The sequence below is a fragment of the Syngnathus leptorhynchus genome, chromosome 22 (genome assembly GCF_054491065.1).
Source record: "Syngnathus leptorhynchus isolate UIUO chromosome 22, UIUO_Slep, whole genome shotgun sequence".
Lineage (NCBI taxonomy): Eukaryota > Metazoa > Chordata > Actinopteri > Syngnathiformes > Syngnathidae > Syngnathus > Syngnathus leptorhynchus.
Window position 1 is genome coordinate 6,321,257 of NC_141216.1, and position 18,924 is coordinate 6,340,180.

At 47.0% G+C, this 18,924-nt stretch overlaps 1 protein-coding gene across 2 annotated transcripts in view; it reads left to right on the forward strand.

Moving 5' to 3' along the window:
* The window catches only part of raraa (retinoic acid receptor, alpha a), a 70,717-nt gene that overhangs the window by 16,207 nt on the left and 35,586 nt on the right, over positions 1–18,924 (forward strand). For both annotated transcript variants that reach the window (XM_085903689.1, XM_085903690.1), the window contains 3 exons: positions 3,262–3,388; positions 13,131–13,440; positions 13,515–13,686. In XM_085903689.1, coding sequence (XP_085759815.1) covers positions 13,435–13,440; positions 13,515–13,686 — 178 coding nt within the window. In that variant the 5' untranslated portion in view covers positions 3,262–3,388; positions 13,131–13,434. The remainder of the gene's footprint in view (positions 1–3,261; positions 3,389–13,130; positions 13,441–13,514; positions 13,687–18,924) is intronic.

Here is an 18,924-nt window from a genome sequence, read left to right on the forward strand (position 1 = left end):
CTAGCGAGGCCCCGGTTGCAACGTAACGTGCTTTTGCAATTACTTCCAATATGATTCCTTCTATACGTTTAGGTTGGACACGACGGGGCGGATTTATTCTAGCGGGATACCGAAATTAAGGAATGTTCCCTGCAAAACGACGCCCTTGTCTGCGGATGATGAATGGACTCGGTGATTAGTTAGTGGAGAAGGGAGGTGCGCCGCTCGGGCCCTTTAATGGGCCATAATTCGGAAGATTGTATTGTCCCTATCTCTCTTGACATTTCAATCTAATCGGACCCTCCTCGTTAGCGCCGGTATTCCAAAACAGACGAGCCCGGGAGGGATTCAATGGCGGCGAGCGGACAGGGATGGCTCCCGTGGAGGTCTCGCTCGCCGTGCAATTATTTGCGGCAGGGCCCGGGGACTTGTTTTATTTAGATTTTGTTGAACTGACAGCTCAGTTTACAAAGCTAGTGTTCATTTAGCAAGATAATAGCACAACAGACAAATATGCTGGAGATCCTTCGCACCTCCCCCCCCCCGCACACTGGCAAACATCCCCGAGGAGCCACTTTGAGATCTCTCCTCCACTCCTTCTTCTCCACAGATGAGATGCTCAGTTTGATTAACACTTCTCTTTCATCCTCTTCATTAGCACAGCCACTGGCCGTGAAAAAGAGGCCATGAATTAGATTCCACTTATTCCGTAGACTGCGTCTAATTCTGCACAATGGCGCTTAATGGTGGGGCGTAATAGAAAAAAGGTGTTTGGAACACATTCTCCGGATTGGGCGAGCAATAAACGCGCGCCGAGGAGCCAATTTCCTCCGTCCGAGCGTCGGACCTCCGTCAATGAAAACCACCTGGCGGTGAAGGAAGCGATTAGATTTGGCACCACTGTGAGTTTTCTTAAGCAGCGTCGGGATGCCGAGGAGATGGGGGGGTCTGTTTTGTTGTGCTCGGTCACCGGGGGACTTATTTTGGTGGCAGCGTGCGCACTTGGGCCCGAGCGGTGCCATAACAGCGTGAATGTGGCTTCCAAAGTCCCCCAGCAGACTAAACACTTTGAAAATAGCAGCGCGAGCAGCTGACCATTTAGGGATAGCGTATCGCTGCATACGCACGCAGAACTGAGATAATGACTAGATGGGTTGCGACTTTTTATTGCTGCGTGTTTTTTGGAACATAAAAACATCCAATGAAATTCAGTATGCTTCTTTTGAGCCAGCCCAAAACACAAGATACAATTCACATGCTATTTATGAGCATTCTAAGACTCTAATCCAAAAAACATCTCGTGGAAATCCATCACGGGCCTCTTGTAAATCATAAAAAAAATACCACATACCTTTTTTTTTTAATCTTATGAAACTTAACATAGCCTGCTCTCCAAATCACTTTTAAGTCATGTCAAAATATATATACTTGGCAAAATAAAACTTTGAATATTTGAGGATATGGCTGCCGGGATTTGTCCTAGTGGGGATACATAAAAAGTTGCTACTGAACAAATGTTTGCCATCTCGAGATACGTCGCTATCTTCACTTATGAGTTGAATCCACGCCAATAGAGCAATAATGCTCAAATTAAATGAACAGCAATTATCACGCCTCATATTTTCTTCGCGACAACAACCCCCCCACCCTCTGAGCCAACACGCTGTTCATCCTCATTCACTTTGATGTTGTTTTAATTTCTTTGACCTTTTTATCGAAACTGAGTTTGTCAGCTCCTTCTCGTCTACCTTGTTTTCACCCCGTGTGTGTCCAAAAGTTCAATATTGAGCTGCAGGAATGTGAGGATGGCCACACCAGGGTGTTTGTACGTATTTACATAATTGTTTTTTTGTTTTGTTTTTTTAATTTGTGTCCTTATTGCTCCCTGGCAGTGTTCATCTCCTGACATTTGGGCTCACTAATTGAGTTGGCGTCATTTGAATCCCGAGCAAAGCAGGAACAGCAGAGAATCCTGCCATTGTTTTCTTTGCCCTGCTCTCAAAGCGCTGATGTTTTTGTGCGAGGAGGGGATTCCCGCAACCATGAATTCGGGGGGGGGGGGGGGTCATTTGTGTTTCATAATAATCATCAGTTTCGTAATCATCTTTGTGTATACTCTTTGTTTTCACATTGAAACGACTTGAGGAATTTTATATCAAATTGTCGGCTTCCACACTTTTGTGAAATTTGCCAACAAATTTGACCACACACACACATACACACATACTTGTACACATCCACAAATACCTGGCAGGAACACATCCCCGCTTCCTTTTTTTTTTTTTTTTTTGCTTTTGGCCTCCATGACCCCTTGGGCAATGTGCGAAGGTAAATTTGCATTGTGGAGTCTCACTTCTCCGGTTTCACCGGCACCGAGTCGTCCAAGTACCAGACTTGCACTCTTAACACACGCACAGAATGGAAAAGTGAAATATGAAACTGCGGTAGAGCTCATCAGCACATCCAGCGGAAAATCGGCGCACACCTTGACATGTATACCTCGACGATGTGTGTGCGTGTCTTTGTTCTGTCTCGCTGTCCTCTTGGCACGTAAATCATAATGGATCTCATTATCCAGCTGGGTCAGCTCGGTGGGGCCCGTCTGGTGGGAGATGATAGCTGGTTGAGTGAAGGGCTGCCATGACACACACACACACACACACACACACATGGCTCTGCATACACCGTTGCACTATATGCCCGTTATTTGTCTCCTTTTCGTTCACGTACTATCCACATGATAAGATGGAGATGACTCATAGACACACACACACACACACACACACTAGACATTAGCGTCTCAGTTTGCCATCAGGCAGACAGCCGGGTGATGAGATGCAGAGCATAAAAAAAAAAAAAAATAATGGCACTTCTCCCTCTTCCTGCGTCTCGATAGCGCCTCCTCCCTCAAATGCAATTTGGGTATGTTTGAATAAAAGATGTCAACAGAAAAAAACGCTCACCGATTGCACGATGAGGGCGGGTTGCTGGTAACAAGGTTAGGCCGCACACCATTTGTTTGGACAGGAGCATTACCCAAGCCAATTACTGGATGGTATACCAGCGGCTTGCCAACGAGCTAATGTTTTCCCGTCATGCCTGCCCCTCCCCTCACACATGAGAAAGGAGGGGGCGAGTGGGAAATAGATTGAGAAAGAACGGCCCGGGGGCACCCCCCCCCCCCCTTCCCTCCACCTGACTGACTGATGCAGCTAATAAACTTTCATTTAAGCTAATATTGCCCCTCTTTTTCCCACCACCCCTCTTCCCATCTACTTCCAGGAGGCGAGGCGGTCCGAGCAATCGATGCGGGTAGTCTGCCGGCCGGATGCCCACTTGGCTGAACAGAGAGCCTCTTAATCATTGTGAACTTCAACACAGAAAAAAGGCAGCTGCAAAACCGACAGAGGTAGAAATGCCGTGTGATGATTCGGCTTTCGTGTGAGGTCACGGGTTGGCGCACTGAGCGGCGATGTGGTTTTCTCCCCCCCCCGTGTCCTGTACGTGTTGATGCTCGACACGCTTCTTGCAACCGCAGCACCAACTGTGCAGCAAACGCAATCATGTGTGTACGCACGTGTTGGTATTTTTGTCCCGCCAGTGCTTCTGCAATTGATTTAGCTGCATTTGAAGCATTGTGTCATGTGACATCACCCAACTCCCCCCCCCCAGTCCAAAATGTGTCAATAATTGGCCACCTCAGACTGACTAGTTCAAATGATGCAAGAAGGTCAACAACTTAGCGAGCTTCCTTAATCGAGATGATCTCCTCATGTGCCACAAATCAAGATCCATTAAGAGCGATTAAGCGCCGACAAGTATAGCTCGGTAAATCAGGGTCATCTCCGTGGACCAGACAAGCAGAGGACAGATGAAGAGCGAGTCCGTCTGCAGAAGAACCGCGTGGACAGTCCAGCACGTGACAAATGGACAGATCAGATATTAAATATTATTTCGATAATGGAGCAAGCCTCCTTCCACTCTACTAAACGACCAAAAAGTGAATCCGGAGGCGTGATACAATAGGCGAGGCAGGCGGTGTCACTATTTTATAATAATACCGGGCAATAAAAATAAATCCCGCCGGCTAATCATTTACTCAACGCTCTTCTCCACCCTTCCGCCTGAACCTGGAGCGATTCGGCATTACCCCGCCACCGCCGCCTTCAATTACACCATTCATCATGTGTCTTATCTGCCGAGCGCTTTTGATTGAGTGTGCAATAGGCAAAGCTCCTTTACAAATGTGTGTGTGTTGCTTTTGACAAGCATGAATTTGGGAGAATGTGTGTGTGTGTGTGTGTGTGTTGTGAACCCACAGCACATCTACTTGAGTGTATAAATCAAGCCAGATAATCGCCCCCCCCCCCCCCCAACTCGCTCTGTGATCCTCTCAGTCTCACCGAGCCCATTTTTCTTTTCTTTTTTTTTATAACCTTCTTCTGTCCCATCCTTCCTTCTCGCTTCTTCTTCTTTAGAAGCCATTTGTCTCATCTCATCTCCAACAGCGTTAGAAGACAGGCGACAAATTTTAATAAGCAAGCGGGTGCTGTAATTCAGCAGCCTGGGAGGGCGATTAGGTTGATTGATGGCGAGTTTGCCTAATGGCCCGGCCTCCGGCTCCCGGTCCAAATTGCTAGTAATGAAAGTTTTGTGCAAATTGAGACGGAGGTAAAGGAGGTACCTTTTTCTCACTGGTTGGCTCCACCCCTCCCCTCCTGTCTCTCTTTGTTAGGCTCCCGTGTTCTCTTTTGTTTTCATCTTGTCCGTTTCACTTTGGTTGTTTAGGGCCGGGTTCGGCCGTCATCGCTCACGCCGGCCCGCCGCTCGGCCTCGTTACGAAAATCAATGCGTGTCTCATCTGCTGTCGCTCTCCTATTCTCTCTTTCTGGAGCTTTATTGATTTTCAGTTGTTCATTTCCTCTCTTCTTAAGAGCTACCTATTATTCTCCTTTTCAGCTCCATTTGAGTAGTTTCCCGCAGTCACCAAAGTCTTCGTTCATTTTCTAACAGACTTCATCCGCTTCAAAGAAGAAAAATAAAATAAAATAAGACAGCTATGTCGTTGTCGTTTGGGGAACAGGAAGGGTCGGAAAGTTTCCGACGAATCGGCAAACTGGTTATTGTTCTGCAGATTATGTTCCTCAGCCTTTCTTCCTGAGTCAGGAGTGTCTTATGGTCCTCTTAAATAAATACATGTAGAATAGCGATCGCATTTCTTGCATTAGCGCCGTTCAATTGAGAAATGGCTGCACGAGTTTCTGATCTGGCATCCTTTATTTGACTGTGCTTGCTGGAATGTACCAGATAATGAAAAAACAATTAATGCTTTGAGAGGGAAGTTATTGAAAAAGAGGTAATGGCCTCAGTTCACACTACCCCCCCCCCCTCCCACCCCTTCTGATGTGTACGTTAAACGTACAAGTGCATTATCTCCGAGAATGTGAGTGCTTAGGTGTTAACTAGCTTTTCAATTTCCCGACAAGCGATTTATTTGATTTTTTTTCTTCCCAATCCGGCATTCTCTAGACTCCCACACGTTCCCTTTTTTCCCGCCGGTTTTCTCTTAAGACGATGCTCCCCATCTTGTCTTCCTCCTCGCTAGCTGCCACTTTGAATTACGTGCTGATCTATCATTAATAGCTTTATTAGCATTTTCCTTCTCCCGAGGTGCTTTTGTGTACGATTCAAATGAGAACACGGATGGCGGCGTCGTTACGCAAGGCAACATGCGCAATTCTTTGCATGACAAAATGATGGTGGGTAGAAGAAGAAGGCACATTTTGACAGCTCCCAAATTAGAACGTGGAGCTTTCTTCTCACGCACAGCTAGCTTGCCTGTAAAGTTTTATTTGACTCTTTTGGAGGGGAAACTTTGAACAAGCTTCAATATAGCTTTTTTTTTAAATCTACGTCCTTGCAGATTAGCTCCATCACATGATCCGAGCAAGTGGGGGAAAAAAAAATAACAATAATCCATTACAACAACCTATGAATAGCCCGTGTTTTCATACAGATTTCACACCTTAAAATTTCATGGTGGATGAAGCTATGAGATATAAAAAAACGGATGATGAGGCAAACGCTTTGAAGTTCCGACGGACTCTTTTCTCCTGACAAGTAGCGTGGAGGTAAAAATGAGGGGCATATGGTGGAAGAGGGAAGGTGCTGATGGGAAAGAGACTAATGGCACGCCGGTGTCAGAAGTGGTCATGTGCCGAGGAAGGAGGACGGTAGAATGAGAGAGAAGATGGAAGGAGGGCTTGACTGATAATCTGTTTACCTCCCTGAAAATGCTTCAGGCACCATTCTGATTAAAGTTCAGTCTTTCATCTATCATCACAGGGCCGTTAAGAACCTTCAAGAGCTGCCGATACCAAAAGCGCCATCCAACATGTGCCCCCCCCCCACCCCCACCCCCTTACACAAAATGGAAAATCATCCTCCTTTGTCTTCTCTTGAGTTCTTAGAAAACTGGCCCCTTAGGATTCTTTCTTCCTCCTCCCGGAGCATTTTTTTTTCTACTTTAATGCTGACTTTGTACGTATGTCCTCCACGCTGACTTTTCTTCAAAGCTTCTCATCTTGAGAGCTGTGACGCATTTTCCCCAAGTCAAAGCTTTTAGCACCTCCAGCATAATACAATTACACCCATTCGGGGACATGATATTGTCAGCAGCTTTCTAAAAATACCCTTCGGATCCGTGCGGATGCACACTAGCGCCGTCCGGCGTGGTGAAGCGACAGCAGCGCAATGTTCTGGCCACTCAGGCACAAATGCACTTTAAAAGCTTTTTGCACCCCCCCCCAAGGCTTCGGGAGTGTGAGTGAAGGACAGTCTGGTGGGCAAAAATATGCCAAGGCTGGCACAAAAGCGGCCATGTATTTTGTTGGAAGTCGACAACAAGCCTTGATGTCCGCCGGAGCAAAAAAAAAAAAAAGAAGCAAAACACGTGCTGTGTTCCCAAAATATTTACTTTCTTTTCCTCTGCATAGGCCAGTGAAAATCCAAATATTATCAAAGCTCAATTGAATTCAAAGTCATCTTGGGATCAGATGGAAGTTTTTATTTGTATTCCATAGACTTTGGACAAATGTTCGTCATCGTCTTTGTCAAAACCATGAGCGCATCTGTTCGCCGGCGGGCGCACCTGTGTACACAAAATTAGCTTTGGGAGTGCTATTACTCCTCGACACAGACCTTCACCTCGGGGGCAAAAGGGAAGACTTAGGCGAATTCACTTCAGCCCAGACAGCCTTTGATGGACTGATTTAATCCCACTGATGGCGCTTATAAGACACTGGCGAACGGATTGACAAAGCGTGCACGCACCCTTCAGTCATACACAACAGAGGTTGTGTGTTTGCGTGTGTGTGAAGCGGAGAGGTCAGCGGGGCTAATACGCTCCCCTGGCTGTTCTCAAGGTTAATGCGAGCCTGACAGCGGCCGTTAGCGGCCTTCGAATGCCCCCCCCCCCCCATCGCCGGACCCGATTCATCGCCGTGGCGACGGTGCATTAAGATGTTCTCTCCTAGGTGTCACTCACCCCTTTACGTCGCCATCGTCCTATTGAGTCCTTTTGTCACGTGTCACATGACCCTCCCTATGTGTTACGATATCATGTAATCCCATTGTCTGTTCATTGAAATGCGTCCGACATTGTCTATATGGTCCATTAGAGGGGACGGGGAGCCTTGTTCTTGAGTGTCAGCCCCGCTTTAGCGGCTCGCTCATTAATTTTCATAGTCCGTGTTTGACTAGAGCGCCAAAGGGAGGCGGGGATGAGACCAGGTGAACTATGAGAGGAAAAATGCAGGCTGGCATGTCGGAGTCTCACCCAAACCATTGAAATCTCATTTACATTTTAATTCAAAGACATTAAGCAGATGCTCTTATCAAGTGCAGGTTGATGTTTAGTGTCACGTTCAAGGACGCCGGCTTGAGAAATTGCCGCGCGCTTGGATTATAAAAGATTTATGGGTAAATAAATAGTACCTTTTATGTATTTGAAGTTCTCGGGGAAGTCTAGTGTGGTTTCAGGGAAGATACTATCTCCACAAGTTTGGCATCAAAGAGTTATTGAACGTCATCCTGAGGGGAAAGAAATTTCGTGCAGACGTTTGTCTTCAGGATGTAGCTGTTTGAATTTCTTGTCGCGCGGGGGGGCTGAGCGCCCGAGTCCACGGAAGAGCGATGATGTTGTTGACTCATTGTCGGCCAGATGCCAATCAATCAATTAACCGATCAATAGTCATCTGGTGAGCGCCTAAGGACACTGCGAGGGTGTCGGGGAGGGGGGGGGGGTGATCTCAGAAGAACCCTCCAATCAATCCATCTTTGTCATCGCCAAAGAGAGTGCGAGAGACTTCGTAAATACGCGCCGATAAATACGCACGTTTTAACGATTAGCAAATGTGCTGCTAAGCTTATTTCATAAGCGCTGCCATTTTCCACGCGCTCAAGCATCCAGGCGTCGGATTGCAGCGCCGCGCCAAAGAGAAAAATGACTCAATTCTGTCTCATTTCTCATCCTCGCATCTCATCTACCCCCGCCTCGCCCCCTCCCTCCCCCCTATCCTAATGGAAAGCCGAATTCCCCGGCTGTCGTCAGCAGCTATAGTCACCTACACTATAACGCGGTTAATAGAAAGGCTTGGCAGCTTATGGCGCCCATGCATTTTCAAATGGGAATTTTATGACTCTGCGAGCGAAGCCGAGGGAGGACAAGGAGAGATTCGTCTTTGTTGATGTCTTTCTATTAGAGGGGGATTAACTGTGGCCGGATGAGTGTCCCACTTGCTCTTCAGAGTCCTACATTGAGCCTTTTTAGGATGGCTCATCACAAATGGTGCAGCAACATTTGTAGACAGACAATATAAATAGTCACGTAGGAGCTGTTGAGAGTCACCGCTCACACTCACGTGAGATTAAAAAAAAAAAAAATCTGATTTTCCTGTACAGCCGCCTTTTAAAGCTCCCACGGTCGTACTTGGCACCATCCAGCTGCTGTGATTGAATGATTACATTTTATTTCGCTGGCACGATCTCAGCATTACACCGTATGTATGTAAACACATATAGAGCAGATATATGTGCTTAATGCGTGCTCTTAACCTAAAAGCTTTTCTATTTGTATCTGTGACCTCTGGGTCACTCAATCGGATCCTCGCTGTTTGTGTTTACTAGCCTTTGCGTGTATGTCCTAGAAAGGTCACAGCGTGTTAGGTGAGCGCCCAGTCATGTTGGCACGTTACTCATATTGCTCCAATTACGACTTCTATTTCCATTTTACCAAGCGTAGCAAAAGCACCAGAATTAAAAACTAATCACGTTGATTTATTTATTTTATTTTTTCTGTGATGCAAAAAAAAAGATCGTTTGCTGTCGTTCCTTCAAGAGTGCACAGCCGCTTCTTTTTTGATCCTCAAGCGGGCGAGCGGCGGCATAAACAGGAAGGGGGCCCTGCCTTCAAGTGCGTCATTCACTCTCGTGTCATCGGATCTTCTGTGTTGAAATATGTGCTCAGGTCCTTCTCAAAACATTGTTAGCTTGACATCCTGGATGGAGGTATTCAAAGGTGACACAGCCTTGTGTGCTGACGCGGATGTATGCTGATTGCGTGAGCACGCCTGACGCATGTGTGTCCAACAATCCGTGTTGTGTTCCCCCCCCCCCCCGTGAGACTCCAAAGTCGTATAAATATCTGGGCTCGGAGGTGTGTATGAATTCCAAGTGTTTTGACTCGGTACTGTCTATTTGGAGTCCGGGTCAGAAATGTGGTCTTCATTTGCGCAGGGCCTCTCCCGGCTAACTGGAACAAGGTTAGCGATGGTGTCGCCTTGCTAACGCTCTCGTGAGAAACACGAGCTTAATATGAGCTCGCTTGAGTGGACGATGTTGTTGCGAGGGTTTTGCAAAAAGCTGGCTTGACCTTGTGGTTATTAACTTTGTGGAGTGTTTACAAATGGCCTCTGATGACTTCATAGCCTGTTTGATGCAAAAAAAAAAAGTACTTTTTCAAAAATGACAACATGTCTGAATAAGGTCACAACATATTGGATACAAGTCACATGTTTATCATGTTCTTCCTTTTCGGGTTGACACGGACACTTTGTCTAAATTTAAAATCTCTATCGGAAATGTCATGTTGCAATTAAATCAAGCAAATAACAAACATTTGTTTGTTTTCTCCGTGAGTAGAATATAACTCGATTGCCATATCTGGTATGTAGGTCAGATCAAACGATTATTGAAGAGAATTTTGATATACTTATCGTGTCAGAATGGGGTCAGCGCTTCATCACGGCCATTTGGCCACTTTGAGCGTTGGATCGCCCTTTCGGAAAAAGACCCGCCTTACAACCCTGGCTCTCCTCGTCGTTCTTCCGCCCCCCTCTCTCACCTCTCCGCTCTCTTCATATTTCATATTAAGCAAGCGGCTCGGTGGAGCCAGCTGTGTAAACAATGGAGCCCAGCCCTTCATGTTTTTACAGAGCTGGAAAAATGTCCAGAAGAGCGAGACACAAGGAGCTTGCCGCGGGCCGTTGCTATCGCTGATCTATGGCCCGACCTTCTTTGAGCACAAGTGGGACTTTTTGTGTGTGTGTGTGTGTGTGTATACACCTTCCAGGCTTGTGTGTTTATGAGCACGTGAGCTTTTTGTAACCATAGCCTCTTGCAAATATTGACTGGGTTTGCCTCAATATGATATCATGTGTGTATCCAAGGCGGTACAGATGGTCAATTTCTGCACGGACACTTTTTTTTTTTTTTTTTATTCTTTGCAGGCCCGGCCACTCGCTGTCCTTTGAGATAATTAGCGTGTGACCTTTCTGAGGTGAGGCACAAATGTCACCCTGCCTGCCTCACTGACAAGTGCATCCAAGCCACAGGGGGGGGCTTGGCAAAAGAGCTGACGCTTCTCACCAGCTTGGATGTGCACTTAGCACACTTTTGCATCCTTGACCCCCCCCCCCCCCTCTCCGTCCCCTCCCATACTTGCTGCTCTTGCACCCGTAAAGTGACAAAAATGTGGTATTGAATAATAAATAAAAAAAATCCAGACTTGTTGGACATCCGTGCGTTCGCTACTGAATCGGCACATTTGAACTAGTGACATGTATCGAAGCGCACGAAACTGGTCCTCATGAAAATTTGAAGGCGTCACGCCCGAGCGACTTCCATTACTGGCACCTTTGCCATACATGATCGCCGATGGAGCACATGTAAAAAAAAAAAAAAAACTCGACAGCCATTTGTGTTCTCCCCCACCGGAGAGCCGGCTGTTTTACACTTAAGTCTTCAAAGTGAAATTCAAAGTCATCCGGCGGGTTTCGCTACGTAGTCTCACGAGAGTATCGCCAGATGTCGTTTTAAAACCTAAGGACGATATTTCATATTTCATTCATCGCTTTCTAAGCGGGCCTTTTGTCCAGCAACAGGCAGGTTAGCACACCTGCTGTCATGTTATTTTTTGATGTCAGTTTCAGTCAGGATTATATACGTATAAGCTTTCTGCTCGTGTCTATTTATATCCGCGCCATATACTGTATGTCATGCGTTGCATCGGTCGTCCCCCGTGGCTGCGCTCGCCGTATTGTCCACCCGTCCACCCCCGACCTCGCTCTGCCATTTGCTGCTTGGCCGATGATTAATTCAAAGTTTGCTGTCACAAGCAATTACGCTCTCTGGTGCCACGCGACCTCTGAACCTTCCTCTTCTCTGGCTGTTACATGCCACCGCCACAGTAGTGACCCAGATTGTTTGTTTATTTTTCCCCTACTGTTAGTGATCACTTAGGATCCCCCTGGAGCTCGCCGCCGCCGCCGTACAGTTGTGCACTTACGGGAACATATACAGAAATAAATATAACGTGCTCGGCAAAGATAGTGCTTTAAAAATAGAATTGAAAATCTTCAATGCATGAATCGAGCCCTCGGGCAACTATAGGCCGCAATACAATTGCTCGTTTTAATCCTATAGCGCCTTGCTTTTAAAATTGCTGCTTTGAAAGTAAGCTAGCATGACATGTACGCTTAATTTGTACAGTATTTCTTAATTTGATTCAATGGCAGCAGAGAGAGTGGCTTTACTACAATAACCACCTCCCATGGGTTATATTAAAAAAAAAAAAAAAGGCGTTTAAGCTTTCAGCCTAATACAAGCTCCACCTTTAGCCCGACCGAAGCATACGCCACCTCGCCCTGACAAAGTGACAAGAGCACAACAATCAATAAAAATAAGTCGCTGAGTGGAAAGGGCCAAGCTCGTAAAGTCACCTCTCAGTTTGATTAAGCGACTTATTAGAGCTGACACATCATTCTTGTAACCACGTAGACGTCGTAGCTGGAAAATGACGTCACAAAATTGCAACGTCGATTTCAATTCATTCCCTTTTATCGTCTCCAAGTGACCGACGCTCCCCCAATGTGTCCGTCTCCCATCTGTAAATCTCCAAACAAGTGCGCAACATGTCTGCCTTGACCTCTTTCCCCTCCCAAGAGTTCATTTGTGACTCATGCTCCAGTGCAACAATGTTCATGCAAAAACATATTCTCCCCTCACCAATAATTCCACTTTGCCTCTCACTGACTTGTAAACGGCTCATTACGGGAAAGAATAAACCTCGCTTGTGTTGTGACAAGCTGTTTTGAAGCCCCGCTACTCTCTTAATCTTGTTTACGCCGCCGTGTCAACGTACCTCTCGATAGCAATTACGTTCCCTCTCTTTCGCCGATAACAACTCAGCGTCTTTGTTTTGAAAGTAAACTCTGCAGCAACAAATCTCTGGTGGTCCCAGAGTGGCACCTCGGGTCTCACCTCTGGCTTCGGCAACTCGTGTAATTAGCCAAGTTTTTCCTTTTGTGTTGGCGTTTGCGTGTTTTGTTTTGTTTTTTGCTCGTCTCGTGTATTATTTTGCAGCCTGTCATTGTTAATGAGCGGCGCGCAAAAGCTGCGAGGAACCGCCGCTCTCCTCACTTTTAACACGCCATTAGGTAATTAAGGCAGATGGGTTGTTTTCGTAAGGTTTCAGACGAGACATTACCGTTAATTAGCGTCCAAACAAAAGCACGGCTTAGCTCTCCGTCTGAAAAAAAAACCAAAAAACAAAAAAAACGAATGATCCCTTTTTGTTTGATTTCTCTCGACAGAGGCTGCGGAGGAGGGAGGGAAGGAGGGAGGGAAGGAGGAGGAGGCCCGTCCCGGGAGAACATGGTGGCATCATGTGATCGGAGCGAGGAAGGAACCCCGTAGAGAAAGCGTGCAACATCGGCATCACCTTGTCGAAGCCACGGACCCGACCTCCTCATGAGCCAGCGCGGCACACAAGGATAAAAACACCCTGGCGCTGCTTTTTAGATCCCAACCATTGTTCCCTCAGTAAGTACGGGATTTTAACCTCCGCCGACCTTCGCCGGACACTGTTGGATTACGCGCTACTAATCCCGCATTCCCATGGAGGTGGGGGGGGACGGGGATTAAAGCAGCCCAGTGAACGACACTGACTCACTTTTTGGCTGTGTTACAAACTGCAGGGGGGTTTGACACGCGTCATGGCTGGGAAGGGCAACCCCATGCCGGGCCCGCACCTCAACGGCTTCCCAATGCCCACCTACTCCTACTTCTTCCCTCACATGTTGGGGAGTTTGTCGCCGCCGGCTCTGCCAGGACTTCCTCTCAGCGGCTACAGCACGCCGTCGCCAGCCAGTGAGTCTAATTTTCTTTTGTCTCGCCGTGACGCGCGTGCCACCGAGCTCACACACACGTCCTCTCGTCACCGCTAGACAGACGTGTGATGGTAAACGGCCACGAATATCACGCCCACGTGCTCACACGGCCTCAAGCGCTGTCCTTTAGTTTATGAGCCACACATAAATAAAAACATCAGCCAGGACAACCGAGAAGACAAAAACTGGCAAGCGCTCCCGGAATAAACCTCTCACACACACACACACGCGATCATTGTTGCCAACTTCTTTTTTTTTTTGCAATCAATCATAAGCCGGGAGAAGTGTCTCGCAAAGTTTCTCGTCGAAGTAGGTGAGAAAGTTTGTTTTCAAAAGAGATTGTCGCTGCAGTCGTGCACAGACTCAAAAGTTAGGCCTGCTCTTGTCGCTGTGCTGCGAAATCCAACTTTTAAGATGATCAAAACAAATCGAATAAGGGAGGACGTGCATGTCGACTGTCATTTGCTCATATTATGAACCCAATGAAAGTTTGGAACAAAAATCCGAGTCTTGCCTCACAGCATTATTTTGCTACAACATTGAAAGATATTTTGAAGGCAATAACTGAAAATAGTTTGATACATTTGAGACTTTTGAAAAATTACCCATATTGCTATTTTGGTCATGCATTCGTTTCAACTGCCAGTGACATTCCATTCCATTCCATGTTTCCTTCTCAGAGGTCGGAAATTTCTGACTTCCCGCTTTTCTGGAAGGCGGCAATAGTAGCCCGAGCTCCCGCTTCCATTTCCCCGCTGCGCCTCCCTCACAAAGACTGGCGCTTCCGTCAGATTCCCCCTTTTTACACGCTTGTGTGTATATGTGTGTGTGTTGGGCCACTTTCCCAGTGTTTGCGATACGGGGCGGCAAGCTTCCCCTCTCGTACGCCTGGACAAACATTTCCTGTCAGTAAACACCAGAGAGAGCTTGGGACATTTCCTTGCACATTTCTTCTACCACACACGAAAGCGTCAACAGTCTTTGCCCACATCAGACATATCCCCCCCCCCCATATTCCGTCACAGATACAGCTAAGCCATCTCCAAGCTAATCCGCCGCTGAGAAGTGACGAAAGACGCGCAAGTTCCGAGCCAGTCGTTTCTCGACGTTGCCGAGAGAGGGATTTTCAGTCCCACAGATTGAGCCGAGGCTTTGGCCGGTCTCCTCCTGTCGCTATTTGTCAGCATCTCACCACCTCTTACATCTTTACATTATCTGATAGTCATCATGGGCTCGGGTTACACTCCGGAGCAAGTATTGATATCACGTTTATTGCCCGGAGCTTTAACGCTTAACAGAGTATCATCACCTGGGAGCTGTCGCGCTGGTATCGAACTTCAACAAATATTATTACACAACCAATCAAATGTCTCATTACACACCACGGGCGCAACGTTTTCAATTAAAAAGCTTTCCAGATGCTCGCCCTGATGAAAACGGAGCCTGCAGGCAATAACCCGACCCGGCTATTGATCCCGTTCTTATCATTAATGCCTTCCATTGTCTGTCGCTATTAGATGAGCAAGGGAACCTCTTTTCCAAACTATGAAAGAAACGTAATTTGGAGTATTTTCAGACCTTAAGGAAGCGAAGCCGTTAAGAAACCCATCGAGGCACGCGGTAGCCGTGAGTAAATATGGATATGCTAATCTTGGCTGGAGTGTGTGTGTGTGTGTGTGTGCTGCTTCCTGGATGGACAGGTGGTTCCTCTCTGCCTCGGTGGTCCGCACGACTCAAGGAGGGGGGGGGGGGCATGCGAGCGAGCTCCGTGGGTGGCGAAAATATACAAACACTCGGGATATAATGATGCTCGTGAGGTGCTCCCCGTTGACAGCCGTCCAATGTCTGTGTGTGTGTGTGTGTCTTGTGTGATTGACCCAAGAAAAAGAACCCAGCTGGAGGAGGTGCTTGTCATTATCGGAAAGCCATTGGAAGTCCGCCGATACTTCCGATAGCGACAACGGAAGCTTATTAAAGACGGCGTGCCAATACGGCCGCCCATCTCGCTTATTGACCTTGTTAATTAACTGCAGCGTTATCGGAAGCTTGAAAAACGAAGCGCATCCCGCTCGCCTGGCTTTTGTCATCCCCCCCGCCGCATTTCCTCGGCCCACACTTTCCTCTTTCCTTCCCGATATTCTCCTCATCTGTCCGCACTCTTCCACTTTAGACAGAGCTATGATTACCCGGCCACCTATTTACTCCTAGCCTGTTATTTTCCATTTTGCTTTGAGGCAACCTGGGGCCAAATCGCTGCCGGGAATACTTGATCCTAACCGCAGGATTTATCCTGGAGTGGCTTGGCAAGTGCGGTCCACTCTCTTAAGCCCCCTTCTCTGTGTTTCTTTTCCTCGCTACGTCTTTCTTTCAATTTTTTGTTACATCCACGGCCGCTTATGCAAATCCCAGCCGAGCTGTCTACTCGTAATCCGGCGGATGGCTTCATTCGGCGTGCCGAGCCGGACGGCATCGTCTATTAGGTATCGTATCCATGGTGAACATTCACACGAGGAGCGGCTAAGCCGTGGTTGGGCCGCCATTGGTTGTCGCTGGCGGCCTTGGCTAAACGCTGGCATCATCTCAATCTGATGTGCCAGCGAGAGGTTGTTTTTTTTGTTTTTTTTCTCGCTCTCTCTCTTTTCATCAAAGCCCTCGCGAGGAAGTCAAGACAAGGGTAACGCGATAAGAACTTCTTTTTCTTCTCTCCTTCAGCGTGTATCCTTTCCTTCAACCCTTTCTCAACGTTGACCCCCTTTCTCCTTCCTTTTATCTCTCGTCCGCACACAAATATATATGGCTATCTCCTTAGCGGCCGTTAAGCGACGCCCATCACGCCGTGTCATAATTCAAATGTCAATGAGGCGGCGTTCCTCTATTGTCCTTTGATAAGCCGGGAATGACGACATCGATCAAAATATAGGCCGCTTACCTAATGGAGGAGACGATGGAGGAAGGGAAAGGAGTTTTTAGGTGATGGGAGGGGGAGTGGATTCCGAGCGGTTTCATGGATCCTCGGCCTCGGAGAGCGATTGAATTATCAAGCTTGTTGTCCGAGGGGGTTTGAGAGGGGAAAGCCCTTTTCTCAGCAGCTAATGCGCTTTTTTTTTTTTTCCTAGCGCCGGCACAATGGCGGGCTGTGTTGTGCAAAAAGTTCTAAAGGAGCTCGGCCGGCCGGGCCTGCGGCTTATGGGGCCACCGGCTATATCTTGGCACCGGCCACCACACGTAATCACGCGGCTAGCAATAGCATTAGCATCAATCTTTGCAGTTTAAAAAAATTATAATAATAATATTAGCTTTCAACAAAAGGAAACTCTCTAAAATCTTTGCTTTTTTAAAAAAAAAATTAATTTTCACTTGATTTTTTTTCGTTTCTTCATTTCACGGATGTCTTTTTTTTTTTCTGTTCATTTACGATGAGAGGCAAACAGCTGCGATCTGTGCTACGAGGCACATGAAAGCGACTCGCTCCTCTTCTTCCCTTCTGGCGCCCAAATGTCCCTTTTATTATAATTATATGTATGTGCTTACAATAAACACACACGAAAATTGTAATAAGTTGACACTTTTTGAACATAAAAACCTCTTCACCAGCATGTCGCGCGTTTCGTCACCTTTACATGCATTTGGACAAAACTAAAACAGAAGAAAGGTGACGCAACATTCACAGCAATGAAGTCCAGCAATCTTCGTGTTGTTTTTGGCGCCGAAACTGTCGACAGATGTCGGACGAAGGAATTCCACGGTCGGTGGCATTGACTGATCGGCCGCTGTCGAGATAAAATCTAACCGATAAGCGCGCACACAAATTCCAGACATGTACTGACGAGAAAAAAAAAAGAATACTGTTCTAATTTTCACCTTTCCTTTGTGTTGCCAATACCCGAGCCAGACGCTTCGGTAAATAAACGTGTTTACACGTTATGTTTTGATGCCAAAGCGTCTATTTGCCGTTGACACAGACGACTCCGGAGGGAAACAGTTGACATCTCGCCGATTCAATATTTACCAACCAACCTGTAAGCACTTTAGCTTACTTTGCTATGCCCTCTTTTTACTTTTATTTGATCTCCTCAAGGTCTCCCCTTTTCATCATCTGCTTTTCATTTTTCAAAATCTTTTTATCTTCAATGGACATCCCCCTTCTCTTACCCAAAGTCTATAAATTAGCGCGTGTCAGTCGGCGCCGTATACTACTTCTATCCGAAGCGTGACTCCTGCCCCGACGGCAAGTGCAGGCTTGCTATGGGGAGTAAATTAGCCGGATGTACGCAGGAAAGACAAGTATACGGCCGCCGAGCTCCTCCCACAACGCAGACAAGCGAGGGCGTCTCCATCCCGGGCAGATGTGCTGTCAAAGTGGGCCGCTTCCAGACCTTTGAAGAATCGCCTTTATGTCAAAAACAGATCGCTTGGACAGAAGGTACACACGGAAAGTAGGGGGAAACGCTTTTGAAGGGATATTTAAGTCTTTATCGGGAAGGCACGCCCCGATGACTCTTTGTACTTTATTCCCACAAGTTTGTCTTGTTGCTTGGGTGGATTAGCGCACCGTTTGCACATCTGTCCGCTCCATAAATGTGCTTCTGGCCATTTTTGCCAGGACTGCTACTGTCCATATTTTGGCAATTCTTGTGCAAAGCTTTTCTCAAATTGTAGCTTGGTAACGAATACAAATACAACGCTTATGAATGGACGGAGAGCTTTATGGGTCCAAAAAGATTTTTGGAGTCATCGTTCATAAAAACCACAATGGGACATTTTTACTCATGGTTTCGAGATAAGACGGAAAGTTGGTGTAGGATTGGCTTATTGTACTCGGGGCTTGGTATCGGACTACTCTGATTATTGCTTGTGTTTTTGTCTCCCGTTCCGTGAAGGCAAATTATATGCCGGGGTAACTATCATGTGCCGAGGACTTGTCGTTTTTGCAAGACGTGTGGAGGAGGCCGATATGATTGCTCGCTCGCCTGCTCGCTCTCAAACACACACACACGCACACACACTCGCTTAGTGGGAAGTTTGCTCCGCCTCCTCACGAACTTCAAAGCCGAGCTGTCCCCCGACGAACTTCAAACGCGAGGGAGCCCATTAAAAGACAAAAATTATTTTCTGTAAGGTCATGATTTATTTGATTGAAAAATGAAACCGCTTTCCCCACAGACATTTTTTTTTCGCTCATCGGGGTCCGCTCCACCAGGCCGAGGTTCAATTGTTA